Source organism: Pongo pygmaeus, chromosome X, assembly GCF_028885625.2.
Source record: "Pongo pygmaeus isolate AG05252 chromosome X, NHGRI_mPonPyg2-v2.0_pri, whole genome shotgun sequence".
Lineage (NCBI taxonomy): Eukaryota > Metazoa > Chordata > Mammalia > Primates > Hominidae > Pongo > Pongo pygmaeus.
Genome location: NC_072396.2, coordinates 8,570,792 through 8,597,863, shown reverse-complemented (window position 1 = coordinate 8,597,863; position 27,072 = coordinate 8,570,792). Strand labels below are relative to the sequence as shown.

The window sequence follows — 27,072 nt, the reverse complement described above, 5'->3', positions numbered from 1 at the left end:
GCTAGGGTGACAGCCATCACTTATGCATGGGAAGAAAATGGTTGAGAAATTCCTGGAAGCATCACCAGGAAGTTTAACTTAACTGCCATGTTTTGAGATAATCTTTCCACTATTATGACTAAAAATATTTGAAGAAAAAGATCACATAGAAGGAAAAACTTTGTTTTTATGTGGTGATATTTATGTCGGTTTTCCATTAGAGAAAATTCATGAGTTGCTGCTAAACAATTAAAAAGAGAGTCACATATTAAAAATGGCACTTCACATCTGGGGTCTTCCTCCCTAAAACTCATAACCCCACCCCAGTCATGAGAAAAACATCAACTCTTTAAAATACCCACGCAGTACTTCTCAAAACTGTTAAGGTCATCCAAAATAAGGAAAATCTCGGAAACAATCACAAGTCTAGAGAATTCTAAGAAGACATGATGCTTACATCTAATGTGTTATCCTGGACCAGATAAAATACATTACAAAAAAAGTAGGAAAATCTAAAACAAGTTTGGACTTCAGTAAATAAGAACGTATGCATATTGGGTTATTATTGGTGGCAAATATACTATATTAATGTAAGATATTAAGAATGGTGAAATTAAAAATAGCAAAGACAGAGATTCAACCTAAATGCCCGATAGAATGGGTAAAGAAAATGTGGTACATACATACCATGGAATACTATGCAGCCATAAAAAAGAACAATATCATGTCCTTTGTAGGGACATGGATGGAGCTGGAGGCCATTATCCTTAGCAAACTAATGCAACTAATGCAGGAACAGGAGACCAAATGCTGCATATTCTCACTTGTTAGTGGGAGCTAAATGATGAGAACAGTTGGACATATAGAGGAGAACAACACACACTGGAACCTACTACAGGGTGCAGGGTGGGAGGAGGGAGAGGATCGGGAAAAATAGCTAATGGCTACTGGGCTTAATACCTAGGAGGCAAAATAATCTGCACAACAACCCCCCATGACACGAGTTTACCTATGTAACAAACCTGCACACGTACCCCTGAACCTAAAATAAAAGTTAAAACAAAAAGAATAGGGGAAATGGGGTAGGAAATAGGTGGGAATTCTCTGTGTTATCTTCACATCTGCCTTGTAAATCTAAAACTCTCCTAATATAAAATACTTATTTAAAATAAGTGTTATGTGTGTATGAATTTAAGAAAAACCTCATAGGTTATACATCAAACTGGGAATGTTTGCCTTTGGAAAGGGAAATACGACTTGGGCCAGGAAGGATGGAGGGTGAGAGGAAATTCATCCATTTCACTCTGTATGTTTCTGCAGTATTTGGATATTTTAGATGGACTAAGTGATCATATATGAATTCTGTACCCGACAAAACAGCATGAGTACATGTAGTTTGGTCCTATCCAAAATTTGTAATCAACCTGTTTATAGGCATGAAGTGAAAAGTCTGAATTAATTTTAGAATGTCTCATACAAATCCAAGGAGATCTGAAAAGATGGGGGAAAGCATGATAGCGGTAAACTTTGAAGTCCTTACTTTATTTATGCATTTTGCCTCATCTTATCACAATGAATATTTCTAATGATGAGAAGACCTTTGTTTTATTTAAAAATGTTGTTTTCAAAGTCCTAGGTGACTTGAGTACATTTCCCAAACCTCAGTTTTTTTCATCTATAAGAAGACGAGGATTTGTTACATAATATATTAGGTCCCTGCCAACTCTATTTCCAAGGAGGTTGGCACCAAACTTTGGATTAAAAGCTTCATTGTGGTTTGTCCTTAGCTGACTTGAAGTCATGCTGAAGAAGACTGACTTCAAGTCAACTCATCTTAAACCACAGCCTTTGTCTTTGAGGTTAAATTCATTCAGTGTACACATTTGTTTATTGAAAACTTTGACTTCCCAAGTAGTTCTGAGAAATGATCAAGGTGACTGGGGATTTGGGGTAAAGATCTTGTGGTCTCTAGTTAAGGTTAGTTTAGGTAAGTACCTGCTATTCCAGACCAGCACTACATCTGTGGTATAAAATCCTAAGATTTTACAGAGAATCAATTCTATTAATGGTGATATTGGGTGGATGCGGAGGCCCAGGAAATCTCATTCTGTCAACGTTGCTTAACCACACCAACTGTAAGTAGAGCTACACTGTCTGTATACAGTAGCCAGTAGCCACATGTGGCTATTCAACATTTGAAGTGTGGCACTTCCAAATGTGCCGCAAATGTAAAATGCACACTGGTCTCAAAGACTAAACATTTAAAAAGTGGAATGTAAAGTATCTCATCAGTATTTTTGTATTGACTGCATGTTGAAATTATAATATTGGGGATATACTGGGTTCAATAAAATATACTATAAAAATAATTTCATTAGTTTCTTTTTCCTATTTCAATGTGGCTACTAGACATTTTAAAATTATATAGATACATCCAATTTTGACTTATGTTGTAATTCTATTACACGAAGATGACTTAGAAGAACCATAGAAAATTTTCAAGCACCATTTCAAGTACCGGTTCTAATTTTCACAGAAAACTTTCAGATACAATTCAGGAAATATTTTTAGGATTCTGGGTATGCCTATATAAACATTTGGGTACTTTAGCTAATCTTTACATATTTCTTCCAAATATCCCAGCATGTTAATGGAGGAGGAGGGGGCAACAAGCAAAACCACTTCTCATTTAAAAGGAAGGTAGCATTTGAAAGAAAGACAAATTTGTTTGAATTCCAGTTTTTCTAGGGGTCTCCAGTTTTACAGCTGGCTGTAAAAAAATACACATGCATTCTCTTTCAAGGGAGTGTCTGGTCTTTATATTCAAATGAGTATCGGTCTGCCTTGCAGAGTACTAGACTTTCCTGACCAATAACCTAAAACCGGTAGTAGCCCCTAAGGCTTCCCAAGGATCATAGCATAGGTCCCAGAAGCTAAGAGCACGCACGGACTTGAGGTCTGGCCCAGACAGGGCATTCTAGCTTTCTTGCAGGCAAGGAGAGTGAGTTTCCGTGCAGTCTCGCAAACATTCCAGGATCCTGTACAAAACTGTCCTGCCATTGGATGAGTATTTCTACTGCACCCTTGCCCCCTCCCTGCAGTCATACCACCTGTTTGCTCTGTGACTCACCTCCCTCAGGCATTCCCTGCTCTTCAGCCTCCCCACGCTCCAGTGCCTGCAATGAACTCAGAAGTCTACGAGAGATAAAAACACCTAACAGCCCTCTGCTCACAAACATGTGGTCTCCATGGGAAAAATGGCAGAGCTATGACAAATATGAGACATGTTATAATATTAGTAGCAGTAGTGGTATTTTTTGCCTAAAGGTTACTCCAGTGTTCTATTTCTTAACTTCAGCGCATGATGTAGAGCTTTCAACCTAGCTCCTAACTGTAAGGCTTATTAGTTATGGCACTTGCCCATTTAACCAATTTTAAATAAGTGAGTTATTCCTGGCTTCAGTATTTATTTATCCCAGCAAATAATGAGGAAAATGCTGCTATGATGAAGCAATTGGCTTTTGCAGAAGTTATGACTTGTCTGTCTTCCGTATGCTTTTACAACATGTTCTCATTTCTATAATGGTTCAAATTATCTGGTAAGTGCCAAGGTCACACTGAGTTCATATTTTGGAAATACCTGTATAAATACAGTCTTGTGAAATGGCCTTCTTTTCCCTTGCGGGGATGAGGAACTGTGGGCAGATTGCGGCTGATTCATGCCTCAGTGCACCATTTTATCAAATGAACTAGAGTGTCCGCTTCAACTGACTGACCTCAAGCCAAATCTTAATTGAGAAGATAGATGAAGACCTGATAAAGATGGGTTAAAAGATTACTTTTATAAATACCAAAAATTCACAATGCAAAAAACCTCATTCTGAATATGGCCCCCACATCCTATTAGCATACTCTGTAGACAAAGGGCATATTTCATTGTTGGTCTTAGGTATCCCTGTAACGCGTCCTATTTTCCTTCGGTTCCTGCCATTTTAGTCAGTAGTACTAAGGCACACCCTGTTGCAGGAAGCAGCTCCATAAACCAAAGTCTTATTATCACTTACTGGGTCAAATGGTCAACTACTGAGTCTCAACATTTCCGAAATCCCAATACTCTTTTTTTTATTGGTAATTTGAGTAAGCATCTTCATCTGAAAATCTATTACAAATATATTTAAAACCAATTCAATTTTGTTCATAATTAGTCTCCTCCCCCTCTAGCCCTTGAGTTGTCTGGAAGCCCAGAGATATTATCAGTTTAGGAAACTATTCTCACAGGGAAAGATTCCACAGAGCTACTTGTTGCAGTGTGCAAAGGTGAACTAATATGCAAAAGACCATTTTTCGAAGGGTAGAGAATACCACTTAAAATACCTGTCAAACCCTTGCTTTATACCTTTATTTATTTAGAAGTCAGGGTAGAAAATCTACTTTGGTAAAACGTTAGTTTAATTATCATGGAAACCACTCATAAAAAGAAAAGGTATTGACTTTCTCTCCTCCAATTTCTATCTCAAAATAAAATATCATTAAATTCTCCTCCCAGGCCATGACTCACTAATTCCTCCACCTGCCTTGGGGTCCTTTGAGTTCTCACTTTCCCTTCAGCTCCCAGGAAGTCTTAATTACCCCCTCCAACTTGTGCCTGCTTGCTCTGAATTACATGATACTTCGGGCACCCCCCATCTGTCAAGTATTACATGCAACCTGATATCGCCACCTCATTTTCATATGAATATTTTGTCTCTGTTCTCACTTGCATTCTCCTTAAGAGCATAGAATGTGTTTTATTCATATTTTATCATCCATGCACAGGGCTATGTACAGGAATGTGCCCAATTCAACTCAAAAGGAAAAATAATTCAAATCATTTATTATAAGATGCATGCTTAGAGGTTACTGAGAAGACTGTGCCATTAAAGTCATTTGAAACACTCATGGAGGAACACTTGAACTCCTCCGGCTAATACCTCATGGGATTTTCAACATCTTGTGTTATAACTACATTCTTTGCTGTAAAGGACACTGGTTATGTTTGTGCAGTTGTTTATGATGTGTGCCAATTTTTCACATTAATGGGGCTGCTTAGTTATGCCTGGGACATGCATTGCAGTATAGACACCTGATGGAGTAACCTTAATATTTTATGGCTTATACTTCATAAAGTGATGTCTGGAGGAGCAACTGTCCACCTCAACTTCAATTATCCCATTGCCTATTTCTGACTTTCTAGCTGTAAGACAAATAGAAATATGCCTTTTCACCCAGAATGGTCATCTCAGAAAAATATATGGGGAATTTTCGGGGAACATGAGGTAAGCATTAAAACTTTATTCTCAAGATAACTAAACATAAGCAGAGTAGTCATACTTTGAGAATGATTAGAAAATACATCTAGTGACATTTTACCTTTAAGTTCAACTTTTTTCCTGTAAGTAGCTGTAAGATTAAATCTAGAACAAATAACTCTCTAAGCACATGAGTAGCCATTTTTACTAGATTTCAAGAGTTTGAAGTAAGGCAATTTTGGTCCCTGGTGATTAAAGTAGGGGCACTGAAGTTCATCTCAAACCTTTTTGTGTTTCTAGAAAATGATCTGTTTATAACATGTGCTGATATAATCCAGTATCCAGGTAGAACAATTATGTTGTTATCTAATGTTGCATAAGAAAACATTCAGTATGTTTTAATACACATGTTCATGATGATATTACTTAAGAACATTGGGGTATTATGTTTCCTTATAAACTAAAAAGAATTCTGTTACATTTCAGGCATAGTTAGGTATCAGGCTCCCTAAAGAAGTAAAACATTCTCAATTCCAAGACATTGTGGTCACCAGGCACTTTCATAGTAGGACAATAATGTATTTGAACAAAGTAGAAATCCTCAAATGTTTTGCAGTCGTAAATGACTCAAATAACTGAAAGTGTCTTACAGGATAGCAACTCACAAGCGCTATCCTTTCCAATATGTCTTTAAATATTAAATGTCCTATGGTTTATAGATAATGTTAGTGAATGTTTGTCAACCAAGTTCCCAAAGATAGCAGCACTTTCACTCACCATCTTCCCACTCCTTCTCCTTCCTCATTCCCTTCTTTATAGATGCCAGCCACATTATGTACAAAATGATGTTGTTTCTAGCTCGATGCATTTTAGTAAGATATAGACAGTAGCTAATATTGCAGAGGAAATTATATTTGCATAATTATATTTTGTGTGAAAAAAGATAATATTTGGACTGTGGGAGAAAAAAGAAATCAGGGAGTCCCTAAAGAAAACCATTTAATGGATACTCCGTCACCTACCCTTGACTTCCCTGCTGTTCTCCCATTGACCCCATTTCTTCTGTGTGTTCAGTGATATCTACCTTTGCTCCACTCAGCCCTGGACTTCAGGGGAAGTGCATGAGATCCCGGGCTTACCCATGAGTCTAATCAGAAAAAGGACTGGTGCGGGCCAGGATTTCAGCTGGGAGGGGCAATGGGTAGCCAGATGCTCCGGGTTTTTTGGCTGGAGGTTGGGAACAATCTCTGGAGATCGCCACAGTGGGCCACACAGATGTCATTCTCCACATGCACCAGACATCTAAAAAGTCTTAAAAGCAACTGAAGAAATCTGGGTCTACTGCCTTTGAAAGCAATTGGTTCCAGAATGTCATGAGACCCATTCAGGCTAACGTGAATAAGACGTTGCATGATGTATTCTAAGGAAAGTGTCTTAGCTGCTTAAGCAGAACCACACAATGAGACAGCCTTTCTTTTTTCTGACACTGTGTGTGCCTTGTCTTGAAATGTTCCTGTTATCTCTCTAGCAGGCATGCAACTGACGACTATATTCTCAGAATTTCATCAACAAAACTCAACATTTTAAAACAGTTTCCAAAGGAAGAAATAATAATCTTTTTTTCTGAGTACCACAAAGCACCAAGACTAAATGAGTGGAAATAGCAAAATTATATTTTCATTTAAAGTACACTGAAACATTCCGAGTGTTCCTTTTTCTTAATATGCTTCTGGGAGAAGGAACTGTTATATAACTAACTGAAGCTCTAAGATTAATGTAGAACTGAATTCACAATTTGTTCCTGTCAAAGCTCTTCCATTAGCTTAAACACATATCCCAAATATAAACCCCGTATATCAGAGTTCAGTTCCCATTTGTGATAGAATTAAATTAGAATTAGAAATGGATGGGTTGTTCTTTGTTTGTAGTGTTCTTTGTTTGGGAGATATTTAAATTTTTGTTGATATAGCAAAGTAGTTTTGACAAAAAATTCTCATTCTTATTTGATCTATAAGAGCTTAATTCCTTTTATTTTTTTCACCTGGAAATCAAATGCCAACCTAACCCATACACGTCTCAAACTGCAATTGGATACTTTTGGGTTTTCATCCACAAACCACATTGCCGGGTTTTTGTTGTTGCATGTTTGTTTGTTTTACCATCTTCAAGTGGCCTTTGTCAGTTCCTTCTCTATTTTGGGTAACTGTGATGAGAATAGGAATTGTTGTATTATTCCACCATAGCATTGAGGCCATTTAATCTAATTTAAGGTACAATTTTTTTTTCAACTCTGTTTTCTCTAGACCTTGGGCTTCATTAAGGTGCCTCAAAGCTAATAAAGAGTGGAATTTGGAGACAAAAGGAGTCAAATCCATCTCTGGGTCCATTAGCCATCACTTTCACTCTCATCTCAAAGACTATTAATAATAGTTCAGTTCACTGCTATGAGCATAATTTTGAAAGACTTCACTGAGCTATTAAGAATTTCTTGATCTGATCCAATTTTCCTCGAAAAGTACTTCTGTTTTTTTCTGTTCTTGTCTACAGTATTTCAAGGAAGATATTTCCTCTCATTTACAGTAATGACTTCTCTTTGTGCATGTGTTTTCTCACCTTGACTGTTTTGCCCAACACCTAAATCAATTATAGCTGCACGAATCTCCGAGCATGAAATGAGTTTTTGGAGTTGCTTTTCTCTCAGCCACCAAAAGAAATCCACCCTCAAAAATGAGCTGCCACTGAGCAAAGCGTTTTAAAAGGTTGAAGGTATTTGATAAACACGACACGAAAACATTCAATTAAAATTGGTCAAGTGACTGTAACAGACAGGAAAACAGAAACTGGGGATTTGTTAAATTAGATTAGACCTTAGACTCTCAGTCCATAATACCCTTTAGGGTATCCTTGACAATGTTCTAAACATCCAGTTTCATAATGAGGCAGAAATTTTCTGATAATTAACCTGATAGTGTATTGGAAATGGAAATAGGAGAAAGTTCTGGACCTCAATGGACCAAAATCTTATATTATTTAACATGTTTTATAAGCTTTTTTCTTTTCATGCTACATCCTTATATAGCTGTATCTTCTGTCTAATACAGTAATCAGTAGCAGCAACCTAAGGTGATTTATATTTATATTTAAATACGTTAAAATTAGATGAAATTAAAATTAATTTCTCAGTCTCACTGGCCCCATGTGAAGTGGTCAATAATCCCATTTGGCCACCATATTGGACAGTACAGATACGCAGATTCTTGATCATCACAGAAGGTTCTGTTGGGCAGTGCTGCTACACAGGATGGAATCATACCTGAGGATAAGTCTCAAAACTTGGGTTTCTGCTGTGTGGGGTGAGCCTTTGATCACCTTCTATCAAGTTAGTAACAATCTCTGTAATGTGTATGCAAACATATTTCTGCAATGCATTGCAACATTCTTCTTCAGTTCTAACCATTCAGCAGCTCCTCTGACCCACTGAATACCTGAACATTCCTCCAACTGGCATTGGAGTCTTCCTCAGATGTTTGCAATCCCCACCTCCAGCATTAGTCTTCCATCCTCATTCTGCATTCACCCTTGCTCTAGCCACATGGGATTGTTCACTCTTTTCCAGACATGGCCCATGTCTGGCTTTTAGTCCTTGCTCCTACTAGGCCAATAGAAATTTTGCTTCCTTTCCTATCTCCTTCAGCTTTCTCTTCTTAACAGAGTATTTACCTGTTTCTTTAGAGTCAAGTGTGATTTTCCCAATTTCAATCCCTGAATCATTGAATGAATTCATTTAAGTGCATGTGGCTTATTCTCCTTTGCATTTCAATGATTAGTAAACCTGCCTTATAGGTCCAATTACCTTAGAAGTTCATAGATCCCCCTGGGTCTTACACTTCAGCATCTCTCTGTGCCTTGCACATTTCAGGCATTCAATCAACATATTTGGAACTACATTTCATTTAAGCACCAAAATAACTCCTTGAAACTCACTTTAATTTTAAATTAATAAAATAATAAAAAACTGTTAACTTTATGCAGTCTTACAATTGCTATAGGATAATACCACAGAAGAAAAATTAAAACTTAAAAATTACTGCTATTATAATTTTATAATCAGATGCCACTCACTGTTTATATGATGGATAGTATCACTGTAGGACTTTCAACTTTTTAATATCTCCCAATGAAGCCTTGAGTGTTGGGATTAAGAATATTTTGGTGGATGGCTGACATAAACCCCTTCTTTTTGTCTCTGTCTCTATTTCTCTCTCTCCTTACACACACATACACAAGCGTATCTTTTTCTTTCTCTGCCTTTGCATGTGTGCATAGCTGCATCTTCTCTCTCTGTCTGCTTCTCCTTCACTTTCTCTTGCACTGTTTCCTTGTTATTTTTTTACTGTTTTACTCTCCTCAGCAAATCCTTGTAATTCTCATCACAGTTCTTCACTGAAGCGGCCTGCTCTGTATGCTTCACTGTCTCCCTTTTTTTTTTTTTTTCTCTAATTCCCTTCTACATGGTTGAATGCCTGGACTCTGAAGGTCTGTCCTGGTCTGCTCTCTCCCAGTAAAGCAGTACACCCTCACAGCATGGCCCCATACAGCCCAGGTTCTCCTGGCCATCCAGGGATAGTTTGGCCCTCCCTGAGGTCTGCTTCCAGGCCTTGCCTGGGCTAGGCAGACTGAGCCCTTCCCTGCTGGGTTCCAGAGGCTAGACTTTAGATGACATGGAAGAAAGACTCAAGGTACACTCAAATATGAATTCAGGATCAGCCAGAGCCTTCCAGGACAAAATTCTGGGAAATTTGGGAAAGACAACAGGTAAACCTCACAGGACTAAAACACGTCAATCTGTATAGCTGCTTAGTACAGCACTTCAAAATCCCAGGCTCACTGCAAACTACAGCTCTCCAGGCTTTAAGCTGTGCCTTGATCATTGTCAAGTGCATTTCAATAAATTTTATTTCACTCTTTAAAATACTTGACGATGATGATATAAAAGGAAAGCTGACAGTTCTAAAACACGCATTTTATAAATGTATATGTATAGTGATAAACGGCCTGTCACACAGGTGATCCTCATTTCTCTACACATACCCTATGCGGAATCGATTTAGGTGTAATCTAAACAACTTTGCACTTCTGGTTTTCAAAGGGATATGCAGCAGAAGTAATAGTCAGTCACTAGTGTGACCCTCCCTGATAAAGATCATCCTTCCTACTGTGCCAATGGGTTTTTATTTCAATTCACGGAAACACTGTTGTAAAGAAATACATGAATTAATTTGTCATTAGAATTTATTTCTGGGCTGTAAAATGCCTTAGCTCTGCTTCAACAGAAACAAACCCTGAGAACAGACACTAGAATGGTCTGCCTTTTGAAATAGTGCAATTGCCCCTGTGGTGTTATGACCTAAGAAAGGAGAGACATTCTTGGGATCTTTACTTTTGATTCATTGTGTAGCAATGAAATATAGAATAGGAGTCTGTAGAAACTGTCTGATGAGGTTACTTCTCAGTTGGAAGCCCCAAACACATTTACAATAACTCAGTGGAGTGAAACTCTTTCACTCCTCAGTGGATGACTTCATTGTGGCTGGACACTTAGAATTCCAAAAGAAGAAAATAATTGGTATATTTGCTTTCAAGACCACGAGTGAGATACACATATCCCATAACATTATTCTGTAAACCTCAAATATACATAATAAATTTTTAAAGGCCACTAGGCAGGAACAATAGTTTTTAGCACATGCATACAAGATTTTACCTAAAGACATTTCTTGAAAACAAACTTTATGTGACAAATTGCATAGTAAGGCTATAATTATTTTGGGGGGAAAATACACAACCAGGAAGTTGGATAAGTAAAAATAATATATTTATAAATTGGTGTTGGCCTTCATACCCACCCACCCTGCTGGTGAGGGTAAATGAGATGTGAACTCTGCCACAGTCATTAAAGTAATGACTTATCTTTCTTTTTTTGTTAGGGGGGAGGCGGTTGCGGAATTTCACTCCTGTCGCCCAGGCTGGAGTGCAATGGCGTGATCTCGGCTCAATGCAACCTCTGTCTCCTGGGTTCAAGTGATTCTCCTGCCTCAACCTCCCAAGTAGCTGGGATTACAGGCATGTGCAACCACACCCGGCTGATTTTATACTTTTAGTAGAGATGGGGTTTCACTATGTTGGTCAGGCTGGTCTCAAACTCCTGACTTCAGGTTATCCACCCACCTTGGCCTCCCAAAGTACTGGGATTACAGGCAGGAGCCACTGCACCCGGCCTTTTCTTTCAATAACTGATGATTCCACATGTATTCTAGGTTTGTACATAGTCTATATTTAGCCTGAGTTTGTTACTATTAGAGAGATAATTATTTCAATTCAAGGTTCAATGAAATGACCTTGCTGAACTCAAATAATTCAGAAGACCTTTCAATGACTTGAGAGGTCCTCAGTATCAGATTGTATATTTTGTTCTTTCCAGGAAGAAAATTATATTGTCTATTTGGATCATACTAGACAGCTGAACCCATCAAACGTGACCAGAATGGTGGAGTCCAGGAAGAAAACAGAAGACGACAAGAAAACTACACGTGTAAGTCCATTTCCAAGCAGATATGTGTGTGCAGGAGTAATTTTCTGCAATGAAGGGAGAGGAGTAGGAGTGCTAAGTAAACCCAATACTAAACCTTTGCTATATGAGCTTTTATGTGCTGGAATTTCTCAAAGGTCCTTCCTTGACCTCCTGTCTTCTCACTGTATACTCTACCTAAGCAACTTAATTATACCCATGACATCAATAACTCAATTGTCATCTGTATTAGTCAGTGTTCTCCAGAGAAACAGAACCAACTTGAGTATTAGAATACATATATGTATATATACATATTATATATATATATACACACACACACACATCGCTCATTTTATCTGTTTTTCTCCATCTTCACCAACACCACCATTATGCAAGCTATCATCATCTCTACTCTGGGTAACTGTGACAGTCTTCTAACTGCTCTTATGCTCTCCAGTGTGAGCTCTTAAGAAGTGGCCAAGGTTCTCAGTGTATCTTTAAAAAATTGTGCAAGATAGCCCTTCCTTCCTTTTCTCTCCTGATACATGATGTGTTATGACTCCATCCTGCAATGCCCAGAACCCCACCCTCATCCTTTAAGTTCTAACTGCAGTAACATTCTCTCAGTCCCTCAACCATCCACATACCTTCCACTCAAGAGTGCTACCTGGACAACTGACATCATCCTTGCCCCAAGCCCCATTCCCATTGGCCTGACTGCCAAACATCAATTCAGCAGAGAAACCTTTTCTGAACCTCAACACCTAGCAGGTCGTCTCACAGAATGTGATGTGTTTTAAAGGCATTTTTTTGTGATAGTTTGATTATTATTGGAGTCCCCCACTAGCTTGCAGGCTCACTAAGGACAGGGTCTTTGTTGTTCAGTTTCATTAAAACAGCAAGTACTTTAAAATATTTAATGAGTTTTAACATATTTTTATTTGTTTTAATCTCATTTTTAAAAAACTCCATTGCAAGTTCTTACCAGGCAGAGTATCTTTTGATTCTGACATTGTTCATTTACTCTTCTTTTGTCACCATCTCTGTGAATAAAATTGAACATGCATTTGATATAACTGGGCACTTGCTCTGTTTTTATAATTTAAATGAAAAATCCTTTCATTCACATAAACACAGGCCTTCAATTAACTAATAGTTTTTGCTAACCCCTACTGCTGCATTTTTCTCAGTAATTCTTAAGTGAGAATCATGGTAACATCACCAATCCCTTTATGTTAAAAGCAAGGATGTTCTTATGACTAGTAAGAGGTTGGTGCAAAAGTAATTGAGGTCTGAAAGTAATGGCAAAAACCACAATTACTTTTGCACCAGTTTAATAAAAAGCAATTTATTAAATGGCCATAACAATATATGCCAAAATTGTCATTTAAAGATGTAGTTATATTGAAATATAACTTGGATATTTTCCAGATTCAGTTTCAAAAACAACAAAAATAAAATATAACTGTCCCATGAACCCATTTTCATCTTTCCAACTCTTGCCCTCTACAGATTCAATCACATGGCTTAAATATTGACCTCTAAACTAGTCAGCCACTTTATCAGATTCACCTTTACAACTTAGGCAATAATTAGTCTTCAAAATAAATATAAATAAAATAAAATAAAATAAAGTTTCCAATGATGTTCTTAGAGCAGCTGACTAAGTCTTCTCATTCTGTCTGCACAGGTCTTTTCTACAAATTCAGCAGCATTTCTGTTGTAGAACAGGCACAACTGTTTTGAATTGCCACAACCACTCACTTCCATCGAACTTGGCAGAGTGGAGCATATTCATAGAGAAAAAACATAGGTATCTGGTTCCGATTAGTGGTGCAGTTTTAGAATACATCTGCAATCATATATGCACACACAAGGCATGGGTAAAAGCAGTTGGACACTAAGACACAATAATTATATCTAGGGCTAACTTCTGTACAATGGAAATTCTGTATAACCAAGAGTTCTTCCAAAAATGTACCCAGGCACACACATCAATACACTGTACAAATTCTTCAGATTTAACCTGGATATAATAAAACTCGAGGATGACCAACAGACTTGTGTATTCCTTTGTTATTTAAATATCTGAACATTTAATATTTCTTGGTCAGTTTCAGGTAAAAAGCTACACTAATAATGTGGTTTAAATATGATATAATAATCTGAGAAAAAACTGTGGCATATTTTAATAAAACTTTCTATTTACAATGCTAATCCATGTAACACTGAAGTGTTCCGCTTCAAAAATTCAGGATCTTTTATTGCTGAAGGGTTAATCATTACAGGGGAAAATCATGACACCCAGTGGCCAAAGACTTTCAATGCTGCATAAATTCTTGTGTCCTCTATTCTTTATCACACTCATAAATTAATTTATTGATAAACTAAATCATTTATGTATTAAAATATGTATTACTGAAATAGGTAATGTGTTCATGAATGCTTTTATATTTTTACATGTGTGCATGAAAATTATTTCTGAAATTTGAAAACTGCAGATGCTAATGTGGTTTGTGTGGATATGTGGCATCTGCCTCAACATAACCATATGAATATATTTCTTAAATACATATACTCATTTACAAAGAATCTCCTATTCTGGCCGGGTGCAATGGCTCATGCCTGTAATCGCAGCACTTTGGGAGGCCGAGGCGGGCGGATCATGAGGTCAGGAGATTGAGACCATCCTGGCTAACACGGTGAAACCCTGTCTCTACTAAAAATACAAAAATATTAGTCGGGCGTGGTGGCGGGCGCCTGTAGTCCCAGCTACTCAGGAAGCTGAGGCAGGAGAATGGTGGGAACCTGGGAGGCAGAGCTTGCAGTGAGCCGAGATCGCGCCACTGCACTCCAGCCTGGGTGACAGAGCGAGATGCCGTCTCAAAAAAACTAAAACAAAGAATCTCCGATTCTATACTCATGATTAGAACACATTCTGTGCTAGCCCACTTTTTTTCCTTTTGAAAAAACCCTCAAAGGAAAATAAAATGAATCATTTTACTTGTTGAGCTAATAATGGACATGGATCTTATTTATGTCTACATATTAAACAGGACATTGCATGATAAGAAGGAGGTCTTTATGAAGGATAAGTTTATTTATACCTGTGCTGCTTCCCTTTCATTGGCCAATTCTACTTATTTCCCTCCTTGATTTAATTACTATTATAAACCTGGGAAGCTATATAGTAGTAGTGGTGAAAGATAAGTTCAGATTCCAACCTTGTCACATAATTAATTTGTAACTTTCAGCAAGTTCTTTAAGCTCCTGAAATTCAAGTATCTTTATGTGAAATGAGATTATTTGAAATAAAAAAAAAATTCCTACCTACTTCCCTTGTTGTGAAGATTATCTACCCTATGCATATACATTTATATATCCATAAAGTGGTTAGCACAGGGCTTGAAGGTTTTTGTTTGTTTGTTTGCTTTGACACAAGGTCTCACTCTGGCATCCAGGCTGGAGTGCAGTGGCATGGTCATAGCTCACTGCACCTTCCACTTCCTGGGCCCAAGCGACATTCCTGCCTTAGCCTGCCAAGAAGCTGGGACCAAAGGTGTGTGCATCCACCCGCAGCTTATAATACTTTTTTTGTAGAGAAAGGGTCTCACTTCAAGCAGTCCTTCAATATGTTGATAACCTCCTTATTTGCAATCCAACCAAAAATGCCTCAGACCTAAATACTATTACAACTCTTTAGACATTGGCCCCTTGTGGTTATTAAGTCTCTCCTTCCAAAGCTCAAATCTTCTCTCAGGAGGTTTGATTCTTGAGACTAACATTAATCCCAGGACCCAAGGGTCTTTCAGACCACCGCAAAAATCTTATCCTAAACATGGACATTCCATCCACTAAACATCAGTTGTAGTCCTTTCTTCGAATGGTAGGTTTCTGTCACATTTGGATAACCTGGTTTGGACTTATAGCAAAACCTCTTTATGAGGCACTACAAGGATCAGGGGAGGAACTCTTAAATTGGAGCCTTGAAATGGACAATGTTCTAAAAACCCTCAAACAAGCCCCTGCCCTGGCCTTGCCAGATCTTACACAGCATCTTTACTTGTTTGTAGTTGAGAGAAGGGATACAGGCTTGGAGTCCTCACTCAGCCACTGGGACCCTCCCAGTGGCCAATTAGTTACTTGTCAAAAACCCTTGACCCAGTGGCATGGGGATGGCTGCCATGCCTCTGAGTGCTAGTGTGTGTGGCTCTCCTGGCTGTGGAGGCCTCCGAGCTAACTCTGGGCCAAGGAATAACTGTCTACACCCCACATCAAGTAATGAATGTCCTAAACTCAAAGGCCTTTCACTGGATCTCACAGAGCCATATAAGCAAATTTCCAACACTCTTTCTACAGGTACCAGAATTGAGTATTAGGCTCTGCCAACCCTTAATCCTGGCATGCTGTTACCAAACCCAAATATGGAGGGACCACTTAAACTTTCTTGCTTGGAAACCATATATCTAACCTGTAATGTTAGACCAGACCTCCAGGATACTCCCCTTATAGATTCAGAGGCCACATGGTACACAGATGGCAGTGTCTTTATGATAGGTGGAACCCAACTGTCAGGGTATGCTACTATTAACCTAACTGAAATCACAGAATCTGGACCTCTGCCAGGAAGTAGCACCTCAGCCCAAAAGGCTGAGCTCATTGCTCTTACCTATGCCTTACAATTAGGGGCAGGCGTGAGGCTTAATATTTACACAGACTCAGCCTATGTCTTTCATGCAGTGCATGCCCATGCAGCCATTTGGCAGGAAAGAGGACTTTTAATGGCCTGAAATACTTCAATTAAACGTGTTCCTGAAATCATGGCCCTGTTGGAGGCAGTTACGCTTCCCCTACAGGTAACTATCATTCACTGCAAAGCTCATCAGAGAAGCAATGATGAAATCTCTATCGGGAACACCTGGGCTGACAAATAAGTAAAAGTGGCTGCCAGGTCACCCTTTCAGGCTGTCTTTGTTCCTAGCCTAACTTCCCTGTCTCCACACTATACACAGGGGGAAGCCCAAAGAGCTCTAGAAAGAGATTTCTCCCATACCTCAGACGGTTGGCTAAAAAGTCCTAATGGCAAACTCTTGCTCCCAGGAGCCTCACAATGGAAGTTTCTAAATAGCATACACCAATCAACTCATCTGGGGGCTAAGGCCATCCAAGATCTAATAAGTCACTGTTCACCAGCACGGGGATAGCCCAAGCTCTATGGGCCATCTCACAGGCATGTCCCACCTGCTGCCAAATAAACCCAGAGGGAGCACACAAACCTCCCCAAATCCTTCAACCCATTCTAAGATGAGGATTCCTACCACAAGAAGACTGGCAAATATATTTTACACACATGCATCATGCAATGTGTGTATTTGTTAGTCAGGTATTTGTTAGTCTTTGTAGACACCTTCACTGGATGGATAAAGGCCCTTCCCACTGAAACTGAACGGGCCTCAGAAGTCACCTCAGCCCTTTTAGACCACATTCTTCCTTGTTTTAGACTCCCTCATGCCCTACAGTCAGACAATGGCCCCACTTTCATTTCTTAAATAACGCAGAGAATCAGTGAAGCTCTCCAGATCAAATATTATCTGCATGCGTTTTGGCATCCACAATCTTCTGGGAAGGTGGAGAGAGCTAACCAAACCAGAAAAAGCACCTCACAAAGTTAATACATGAAACCCAACAGTTATGGTCAACTTTGCTCCCCATTATACTCTTAAGAGCCTGTATCACCCCAAAATCTGCAAACCATCTAGCCCTTTTGAGATTCTCTGCGGAAGATCTTTCTTCCAAACAGACCTTTTGTTAGACCCAAAGAGACATTATCTCATGCAATATGTTATGTCCCTGGGACAAACCATCAAGGCCATCAATCATTATCAAAGTTTTCATAGCCCAACACCTGGCCCCTCTTCTTCAGGAAACACTCACCCTAACCTTATGCCTGAAGACTAGGTATATCTTAAAACTCTCCCACAGGACAAAAAGCCACTGGAGCCAGTTTGGACTGGACCATATCAAATTCTCCTTATGACCCCGACAGCTGTTCAACTGAAAAGCCTCTCCATGTAGATTTACTGCTCCAGGGTCAAGGTGGCACCAGGACTCGACAAAGAACGCACCACCTACACCTGCGAACCAGTTGGAGACTTTTGTCTATTGTTCAGGAGGGATTCAAACTCAGGCAATATCCACCTTAATACTTAGAAGAAGCCAAAGCAGAAACCCCTGATAAACCCATCAGATCTTGTGAGACTTATTCACTATCATGAGATTAGCACAGGAAAGACCGGCCCCCATGATTCAATTACCTCCTCCTAGGTCCCTCCCATAACATGTCAGAATTCTGGGAGATACAAGTCAATTTGAGATTTCGGTGGGGATACAGCCAAACCATATCAAGCTATATGAAGTTAAAACCAGGTACTATGGGTGTTCATTTGACTTTTGGTTCTCATGAAGATGTTTTTTTCTGTGTAGACAGTTGTTAAATTAGTGTCCTTGGTGGGGGGTCAGGGGGACAATCAGTGAAGCATTCTATTCTGCAGTCTTTCTCCTCCTGTAGGTCTGTAGTGTATTTTGAAATATACCTTTGTAGTATATTTTGAAGTCAGGTAGTGCGATGCCTCCTTGTGTGTTCTTATATGGGCCCAGTTTCTGGAGTCCTAAAGCAATTACAATAATAACATCAAAGATCACTGATCAGAAATTATCATAACAGATATAATAATGATGGAAAAGTTGGAAATATTGTGAGAATTACCAAAATGTGACACAGGGACATGAAGTGGGCACATGCTGTTGGAAAAATGACACTGACATGCTTGACAGTTGCCAGAAACCTTCAATTTATAAAAAACACATAATATCTATAAACACAATAACGTGCATCACAATAAAACGAGGTCGACCTGTACCTGCCAGTACCCAGGTAATTAGTTTACTAGGAATAAGTAATAATAGCTAGAAAAACTAGTTAAATACAGAAATTTAAAAAACACTGTCTTCTCAGGACACAAAAACACGGAAAGATAGTCCAGGCTCATAGATTGACAGGATTAATATTGTATAAATCACAATACTCACCAAAGCGATTAACAGATTAAATGCAAGTCCTATCAAAATACCAATGACATTCTTCACAGAAATAGGAAAAAACATAATATTCATAGGAAACCATAAAATACCTCAAATAGCCAAAGCAATCCTGAGCAAAAAGTGAAAAGCTGGAAGCATCACACTACCTGACTTCAAAATTCACTACAAAGCTATAGTAAACCAAGCAGCATGGTACTGGCTTAAAAACAGACACAGAGACAAATGGAGCAGAATAGAGAACCCAGATATAAAGCCACATGCTTATAACCAACTCAACTTCAACAAAGACAAAAAGAACATATGATGCTGAAAAGACTGACATTTCAATAAATAGTACTAGGAAAGCTGGATAAGTATATGCAGAAGAATGAAACTAGATTCCTATGTTTCACCACACACAAAAAGCAAATCAAAAATGGGTTAAAGACTTGAATCTGGCTGGGAGTGGTGGCTCACGCCTGTAATCCTAGCACTTTGGGAGGTCGAGGTGAGTGGGTCACTTGAGGTCAGGGGTTCGAGACCAGCCTGGCCAGTAAGGTGAAACCCTATCTCTATGAAAACTACAAAACTTAGCCAGGTGTGGTGGTGCACACCTGTAATCCCAGCTACTTGGCAGGCTGGGGCATGAGAATCACTTGAACCGAGGAGGTGGATGTTATAGTGAACCGAGATGGTGACACTGCACTCCAGCCTGGGCCTGAACAACAGAGTGAGATGACACTCTGTTGAAAAAAGAAAAAGAAAAAAAGACTTGAATTTATGACCTGTAACTGAAACCACCAAAAAACATTGGGGAAATGCTCCAGGACATTGGTCTGGGCAAAGACTTCTTGAGTAAGACCTCAAAAGCACAAGAACCAAAGCAAAAATAAACTATTGGGATTACATCAAGTTAAAAGCTTCTGCATAGCAAAGGAAATTATCAACCAAGTGAAGACACAACCCACAGAATGGCAGAAAATATTTGCAAAGTATCCATCTGATAAGGGATTCATAACCAGAATACATAAGGTGCTCAAAAAATTTAATAACAATCTGACTTAAAAATGGACAAACAATCTGAATAGATATTTCTCAAAAGAAGACACAAAAATGACCAGCAGGCATATAAAAATATGCTTATTATGAATCATCAGAGAAATACAAATCAAAACCACAATGCAATATCATCTCACCCCAGTTAAAATGGCTTTTATCAAAAGACAGGCATGAACAGATGCTAGCAAGGAGGTGGAGAAAGGGGAACCTGTGTACACTGTTGGTGGGAATGTAAGTTACTACAGTCACTATGGAGAACAGTATGGAGTTCCTCAAAATCCTAAAAATAGAACTAGTATATGATCCAAGTATTCCACTGCTGGGGAAAGAGAGAGAGAGGGAGAGACAGAGAGAGAGAGACAGAGAGAGAGAGAGAGATGGATAGATAAATTTATCTGTACATCAAAGAGATATATCTGCATACTCATGTGTATTGCAGCACAAGTCACAATAGCCAAAATATGGATTTAGCCTAAGTGCCCATCGATGGATGAATGGATTAGGCAAATGTGGCATATGTACACAATGGAATATTATCCAGGCATAAAAAAGAATGACTGGATATTATGTTAAAGGAGATAAGCCAGGCACAGAAAAACAAAGATTGCATGTTTTCACTCATATATGGGAGCTAAAAAAGTGGTTCTCATGAAGATGGTGACTATAGTGATGGTTACCAGAGGCCAGAAGGGGAAACGGGGAATGAAGGGGAAATAAAAGAATATAAATGTATTTATTACCACCGAACTGCACACTTACAAGTGGTAAAGAGGGTGCATTATATATGTATGTTTTACTTTAGTAAAAATAAATTTTAAAAATAAAATCACGTTCTTCTCACCACTTACTGCTGAGTTATTGTTGGAATAATGAAATAGTACTACAGATAAGTCATGTACCTAAGTAAGTAGTAAAATAGAGACAACAAGAATAGTTCAGTGGAATGTAGAATATAGAGGATCTAGTCAGGTCAGATGAAATTTTGTTGGTGTTGAGTTAATATATAAGTTCTACTTAACTGGACTTTCCCATGAAACACGTTACATAATAACAGCTAACAATCATTGCAATACCAAGTGAACCTGATCCTGAAAATCATGTTCTTTGCAAGTCTCAATTATTCATTTAAGTTGGGATAAGAACTTTTAAGGATAGGTGCTGAGTGTTACCCAGAAAAAAAAGGTCCAAAGGATAACAGGAGATAATCTGAATATCTATGTGATGCCTGGAAAAAGCAAAATCCTTCCTAATCATTCTACTATTTTTTGTTGGAATAATAAATTACCACAGACATCTGGTGGTAAACATGTAATTAGCAACCTAAAGATAGCTAGAATTAGCCAGACCAGGTAATTGATCGCAGGAAGCTGAAGATAACTGGCCTATGCCAGGGAGTTCAATAACCATTTTCCTCAATGCAAAATTCCAACCTCATGTTAGAAATATTACCTAATACAGTAGATACCTACTTTATCCAAGTGAGTAATTAACTAGAGATAACTACATGAAGCCAGTACCTGGAATAAACAAATTCTTCTCAGTACTAGTTGAATAAACAACTAGCAATTACTAGGAAAACTGGTTGAACATAGAAAGTTTAGTAACCATTCTAGTCAATTCTGTGTACTTACTTTTTTAGGATTGTTGACTAGGTACTATGGATATGGTAAACAGAGTTACCTGAGTAAGAGTTAAATACAGAATCCTCCATAAAACTGGAATAACTGGTTGAAGACAGAAGTATAACATTGCATTCTCCTCAGTATTTCTCATTTCTTGTTGGAATAATAAGTTGGTTCTGTCAATGGGTAGTGAGTACCCATTACAAAGCAAGAAATTACAAAGCAAGAAATAAGAAGAGATGATTAGAATAAATATTTGATACCAGAATGGTGAAAAAGACATTCTTTTCAAATAGAAACTCTAATTTCCTGTGTAATTAATGAGTTAGTACTGGAGATATCTATATGAGATGTGGACTTCATTTTGGGGGTGGGGTACATACTCAACAGATGAACTGCTGGGTCATATGGTAGATCTATTTTGATTTCCCAAGGAACGATTATACTGTTTTTTTATAACGGCTGTACCAATTACACGTCTGTCAACAGTGTGTAACAGTGAGGTGATAGTTCATTGTGGTTTTCATTTGCATTCTCTGATTATTAACGATGTTGAGCACATTTTCATATACCTGTTGGACAGTTGTGTGTTTTCTTTCTAGAAATGCCTATTCAAGTCCTTTGCCTATTTGTTAAATAGACTATTTATTTATTTGCTATTGAGCTGTGTGAGTTCTTTATATATTTTGGATATTAACTCATTATTAGATATATGCTTCGCAAATAGCTTCTCCCAAACCATAGCCTGCCTTTTCATTTTGTTGACTGTTGGCTGTGCAGAAGCTTTTAGTTTTCAGCCTGCTCACTTGCCCTATATAGCTCAGCTTCCTAGACCCCCACATTGTGTGAATGTGTGAGCCAATTGCATAGAATGAACCGTATCATATATATAATTCATAAATAAATACTATATGATAGTAAATATATATTTATGATATATAATATTACACACACACATACACACACACACACAAACACACAATATCCTGTTGGTTTAGTTTCTCCTTCTCTGAGGAACCCAGCCTGATACAGATACCCAGCTGAGTGAGTGTGTTTGCTGATCTTGACCTCTGGAAGCCAGTGCTTTAAACCATGAGAATGAAAAATTGTGACGCACTATGTGGATGCTGGGAGAAGTATGTGAGATGGAAAAGTTGTTTCATGGCATCCAAGAAGTGAATGATCCTCAAGGTGTAGCAGAGGAATTTCTAGGAGAGTGGGATGATTGACGTCTTCGTATAGCCCTCCATCCAGCCCAGTTAGCATGGAGGGATTTTAGGAAGGTCTTACAGAAACTGGGTAATGATGGCAGGTGTGGAGGAACAGAATGTACCACTGAATGGGAGGTCCGGGGGAAACATGTGGCGGAAATATCCTCCCTTGCCCCATGATCTGCCAAAATTGAGCATAGGGAGTTTAGGAGGGGTGACATGTCAGTTTGGGAACTATCTTTAGGGGTGCTAACCCAAATCTCCCTTTCTCCAACCAGAGCACCCTGCCTTCCTCATCAGATGTCACCCCCTCACGACTTCCTCCGCCATGTCCTGATGGTGCTTTGTGACGTGTAAGGCCTTCCTTCCCACCCAGGGCTACCATTGGCTGGGTAGTGGAATGTTGACCAATCACAGCTCAGGGACGTGATCACCACATTGTCCTGGGATCGCGGGAAGGGTATATACAGGGAGCCTGGAGTTAGTTGACCGTTGCGAGACCTTGAGCTGCGGAAGATGAGTCCAAAGCCGAGAGCCTCAGGACCTCCCGCCGAGGCCAAGGAGACACAAAAGAGGAAGCCCTCTCAGCCGAGCCCCAGTGGCCCGAAGAAGAAGGTGAGTGACCCACCAAGCTCCTCCTCGTCTTCCCCTCGCCTCTTTCCTCACAAGAATCCTCTCCTGTCCTCACCTGGCACAACCCCCCAACCCGGCCCACACCGCTTCTGAGGACACGTCCCTGTTCCCGGCCTCCTCCATCCTCGTCCCTAAACCAGAGCCCTTCTGTGATCTCCCTGTTGTCTTTCCAGACTACCCAGGTGGCCGAGAAGGGAAAAGCCGCTCGTAGAGGGAGACGCGGAAAGAAAAGGGCTGCGAAAAAGATGGCGGCTGTGACGGCACCTGAGGCGGGGAGCGGAGCAGCGGCACCCGGCCCCCGTGACCAGCCCAGCCAGGAGCTCCCTCAGCACGAGCTGCCACCGGAGGAGCCAGTGAGCGAGGGGTCCCAGCACGACCCACTGAGTCAGGAGACCCAGCTGGAAGAACTACCCAGTGTGTGGACGGCCGAGTACTCCCCTATATCCCTGAGCAGCGACTAAGTTCAGGCCCAGCCGCCAGACCTCAGAGATCTCACCAGCAGGGTTCTTCCCCTGCTGATGACAATAAAATGAATGTGTTGCAAACTGATCTGAGTGACTCCGTGTTCTCTGATGGTGGGGAGGGAGGGAGGGAGGGAGGAAGAGGTGGTGTGTGGGGAGGGAGGGAGGGAGGAGGAGGTGATGTGTGGGGAGAGAGGGAGGGAGGGGGGAAGAGGTGGTGTGTGGGGAGGGAGGGAGGAAGAGGTGGTGTGTGGGGAGGGAGGGAGGAAGGAAGAGGTGATGTGTGGAGGGAGGGAGGGAGGAAGAGGAGGTGTGTGGGGAGGGAGGGAGGAAGAGGTGATGTGCAGAGGGAGGGAGGGAGGAAGAGGTGGTGTGTGGGGAGGGAGGGAGGGAGGAAAGAAGAGGTGGTGTGTGGGGAGGGAGGGAGGAAGCAGTGGTGTGTGGGGAGAGAGGGAGAGACGAGGAGGTGGTTTGTGGGGAGGGAGGGAGGGAGAGGTGGTATGTGGGGAGAAAGGGAGGGAGGAAGAGGTGGTGTGTGGGGAGGGAGGGAGAGAGGAAGAGGTGGTGTGTGCGGAGGGAGGGAGGGAGGAAGAGGTGGTGTGTGGTGAGGGAGGGAGGAAGGAAGAGGTGATGTGTGGAGGGAGGGAGGGAGGAAGAGGAGGCGTGTGGGGAGGGAGGGAGGAAGAGGTGATGTGCGGAGGGAGGGAGGGAGGAAGAGGTGGTGTGTTGGGAGGGAGGGAGGGAGGAAAGAAGAGGTGGTGTGTGGGGAGGGAGGGAGGAAGAGGTGGTGTGTGGGGAGAGAGGGAGAGAGGAGGAGGTGGTTTGTGGGGAGGGAGGGAGGGAGAGGTGGTATGTGGGCAGAAAGGGAGGGAGGAAGAGGTGGTGTGCGGGGAGGGAGGGAGAGAGGAAGAGGTGGTATGTGGGGAGGCAGGGAGGGAGAGGTGGTATGTGGGGAGAGAGGGAGGGAGGAAGAGGTGGTGTGTGGGGAGGGAGGGAGGAAGAGGTGATGTGTGGAGGGAGGGAGGGAGGAAGAGGTGGTGTGTGGGGAGGGAGGGAGGAAAGAAGAGGTGGTGTGTGGGGAGGGAGGGAGGAAGCAGTGGTGTGTGGGGAGAGAGGGAGGGAGGAGGAGGTGGTTTGTGGGGAGGGAGGGAGGGAGAGGTGGTATGTGGGGAGAAAGGGAGGGAGGAAAGAGGTGGTATGTGGGGAGGGAGGGAGAGAGGAAGAGGTGGTATGTGGGGAGGCAGGGAGGGAGAGGTGGTATGTGGGGAGAGAGGGAGGGAGGAAGAAGTGGTGTGTGGGGAGGGAGGGAGGGAGGAAGAGGTGGTATGTGGGGAGGGAGGGAGGAAGAGGTGGTGTGTCGGGAGGGAGGGAGGAAGAGGTGGTGTGTGGAGAGGGAGGGAGGAAGAGGTGGTGTGTGGAGAGGGAGGGAAGGAGGAAGAGGTGGTGTGTTTGGAGGGAGGGAGGGAAGAAGGGGGGAAGAGGTGGTGTGTGGGGAGGGAGAGAAGAAGGGGGGAAGAGGTGATGTGTGGGGAGAGAGGGAGGAAGAGGTGGTATGTGGGGAGGGAGGAAGGAAGAGGTGGTGTGTGTGGAGGGAGGGAGGGAAGAAGGGGGGAAGAGGTGGTGTGTGGGGAGGGAGGGAAGAAGGGGGGGAAGAGGTGGTGTGTGTGGAGGGAGGGAGGAAGAGGTGGTGTGTGTGAAGGGAGGGAGGGAAGAAGGGGGGGAAGAGGTGGTGTGTGTGGAGGGAGGGAGGAAGAGGTGGTGTGTGTGGAGAGGGAGGGAAGGAGGAAGAGGTGGTGTGTGTGGAGGGAGGGAGGGAAGAAGTGGGGGAAGAGGTGGTGTGTGTGGAGGGAGGGAGGAAGAGGTGGTGTGTGTGGAGGGAGGGAGAGAAGAAGGGGGGGAAGAGGTGTGTGTGGAGGGAGGGAGGAAGAGGTGGTGTGTGGACAGGGAGGGAGGGAGGAAGAGATGGTGTGTGGGGAGGGACAAAGGAAAGAAGGAAGGAATAGGTGGTCTATGGGGAGGGAGGGAAGTGGGGTCTCACGGGGTTTAGGTGAAAGGGACAGGTCACAGTTAGGCAGACAGGAGGATAAGGATTACGTCACAGCTGAGCACTGGAAACAAATTTCCCCTTCACAGGATGACTCCGCTTCTTGTAACGTTCGTTTCTTCATGCGATCTTGCCAGCACATACACCAAGTACCAAGAACTGGTTTCTACCTACTTAGGTTTCATTGTTAAAATACCTTTTCGTTTATAGAAACTGATGGAAGAATCGTTTCCGTCTCTTTCCTTTCAGCGTCCCCTCCCTACAACCTAATATAATTAAAAAGAAAAATTCAAAGTAGAGCAAAATCTATCTACTTGAAAAAAGCCTTTTTATTTTTGCAACTGAGGAGACAGAAAGTACATTTCATATTTCCATACGTTAGAAATACACAGGTCTTTTCTATATCTAGTAGAATTTACTACATACAAATATATGTAAATTTTTATATAAATAGAATATACAACTATATTTACTATAGACAAACATATATAGATTATATGTTTACATATAAAATATATACATACAGACAAAATATGGAATAGATATTTTTATATAAATATATAAATATAAATAAATGTAAATATAGATTAGACATACACATTAGAAATACACAACTGTTTTCTGTACATGGTAGAACCTACTATGTATATTTATATATTAATATACATAGTAGAACCTACTATGTATATTTATGTATTAATGTATCTATTCTTCTGTTTTTATATTTATAGATTACATATATAAATATTTATATTCTGTATATTATATAAAACATATATTAAACATATATTTATATTTATAAATATATATAAATATAGACATCAAATCTATATATGAAACCTATATATAAATATGAATACATGAAAATAGATATATAAATATAAATATATATAAAATATATATTCTATATGTGATCATTTATTTTAGAAGGTAAGGTGTTGTCCTTGTTGAAGCATCCTTCACAGATAAAAAAAGAAAGGAAATTATCATTTTAAGAAAAATAAAATAAAAATAAAAAATAAATAAAGTACAAAATTCCCAGTTGTCAATAATTACAATGAGAGAATAATATAGAACTTGCTATATATAGAAAAGATGGGTATTTCTAATGTGTATATATGTAA

At 40.4% G+C, this 27,072-nt stretch overlaps 2 protein-coding genes across 2 annotated transcripts in view; one reads left to right on the top strand and one right to left on the bottom strand.

Annotated features, from left to right (window-relative positions):
* LOC129024424 (variable charge X-linked-like) overlaps positions 1-27,072 on the bottom strand; it is a 561,660-nt gene that overhangs the window by 281,024 nt on the left and 253,564 nt on the right. The gene's annotated exons all lie outside the window — the stretch shown is intronic.
* LOC129024426 (variable charge X-linked-like) lies at positions 23,205-23,992 on the top strand. The gene is made up of 2 exons (NM_001427463.1): positions 23,205-23,425; positions 23,617-23,992. Exons 1-2 carry the CDS (start codon positions 23,327-23,329, stop codon positions 23,902-23,904), a joined length of 387 nt encoding a protein of 128 aa, NP_001414392.1. The 5' UTR covers positions 23,205-23,326; the 3' UTR covers positions 23,905-23,992.

What these genes read in the sequence shown, in the direction of transcription:
- LOC129024426 (NM_001427463.1), top strand. Translation starts at nt 23,327, where the DNA reads ATGAGTCCAAAGCCGAGAGCCTCAGGACCTCCCGCCGAGGCCAAGGAG. An exon ending in CCAGTGGCCCGAAGAAGAAG is followed by an intron (nt 23,426 to 23,616) that starts GTGAGTGACCCA and finishes TTGTCTTTCCAG; the next exon opens with ACTACCCAGGTGGCCGAGAA.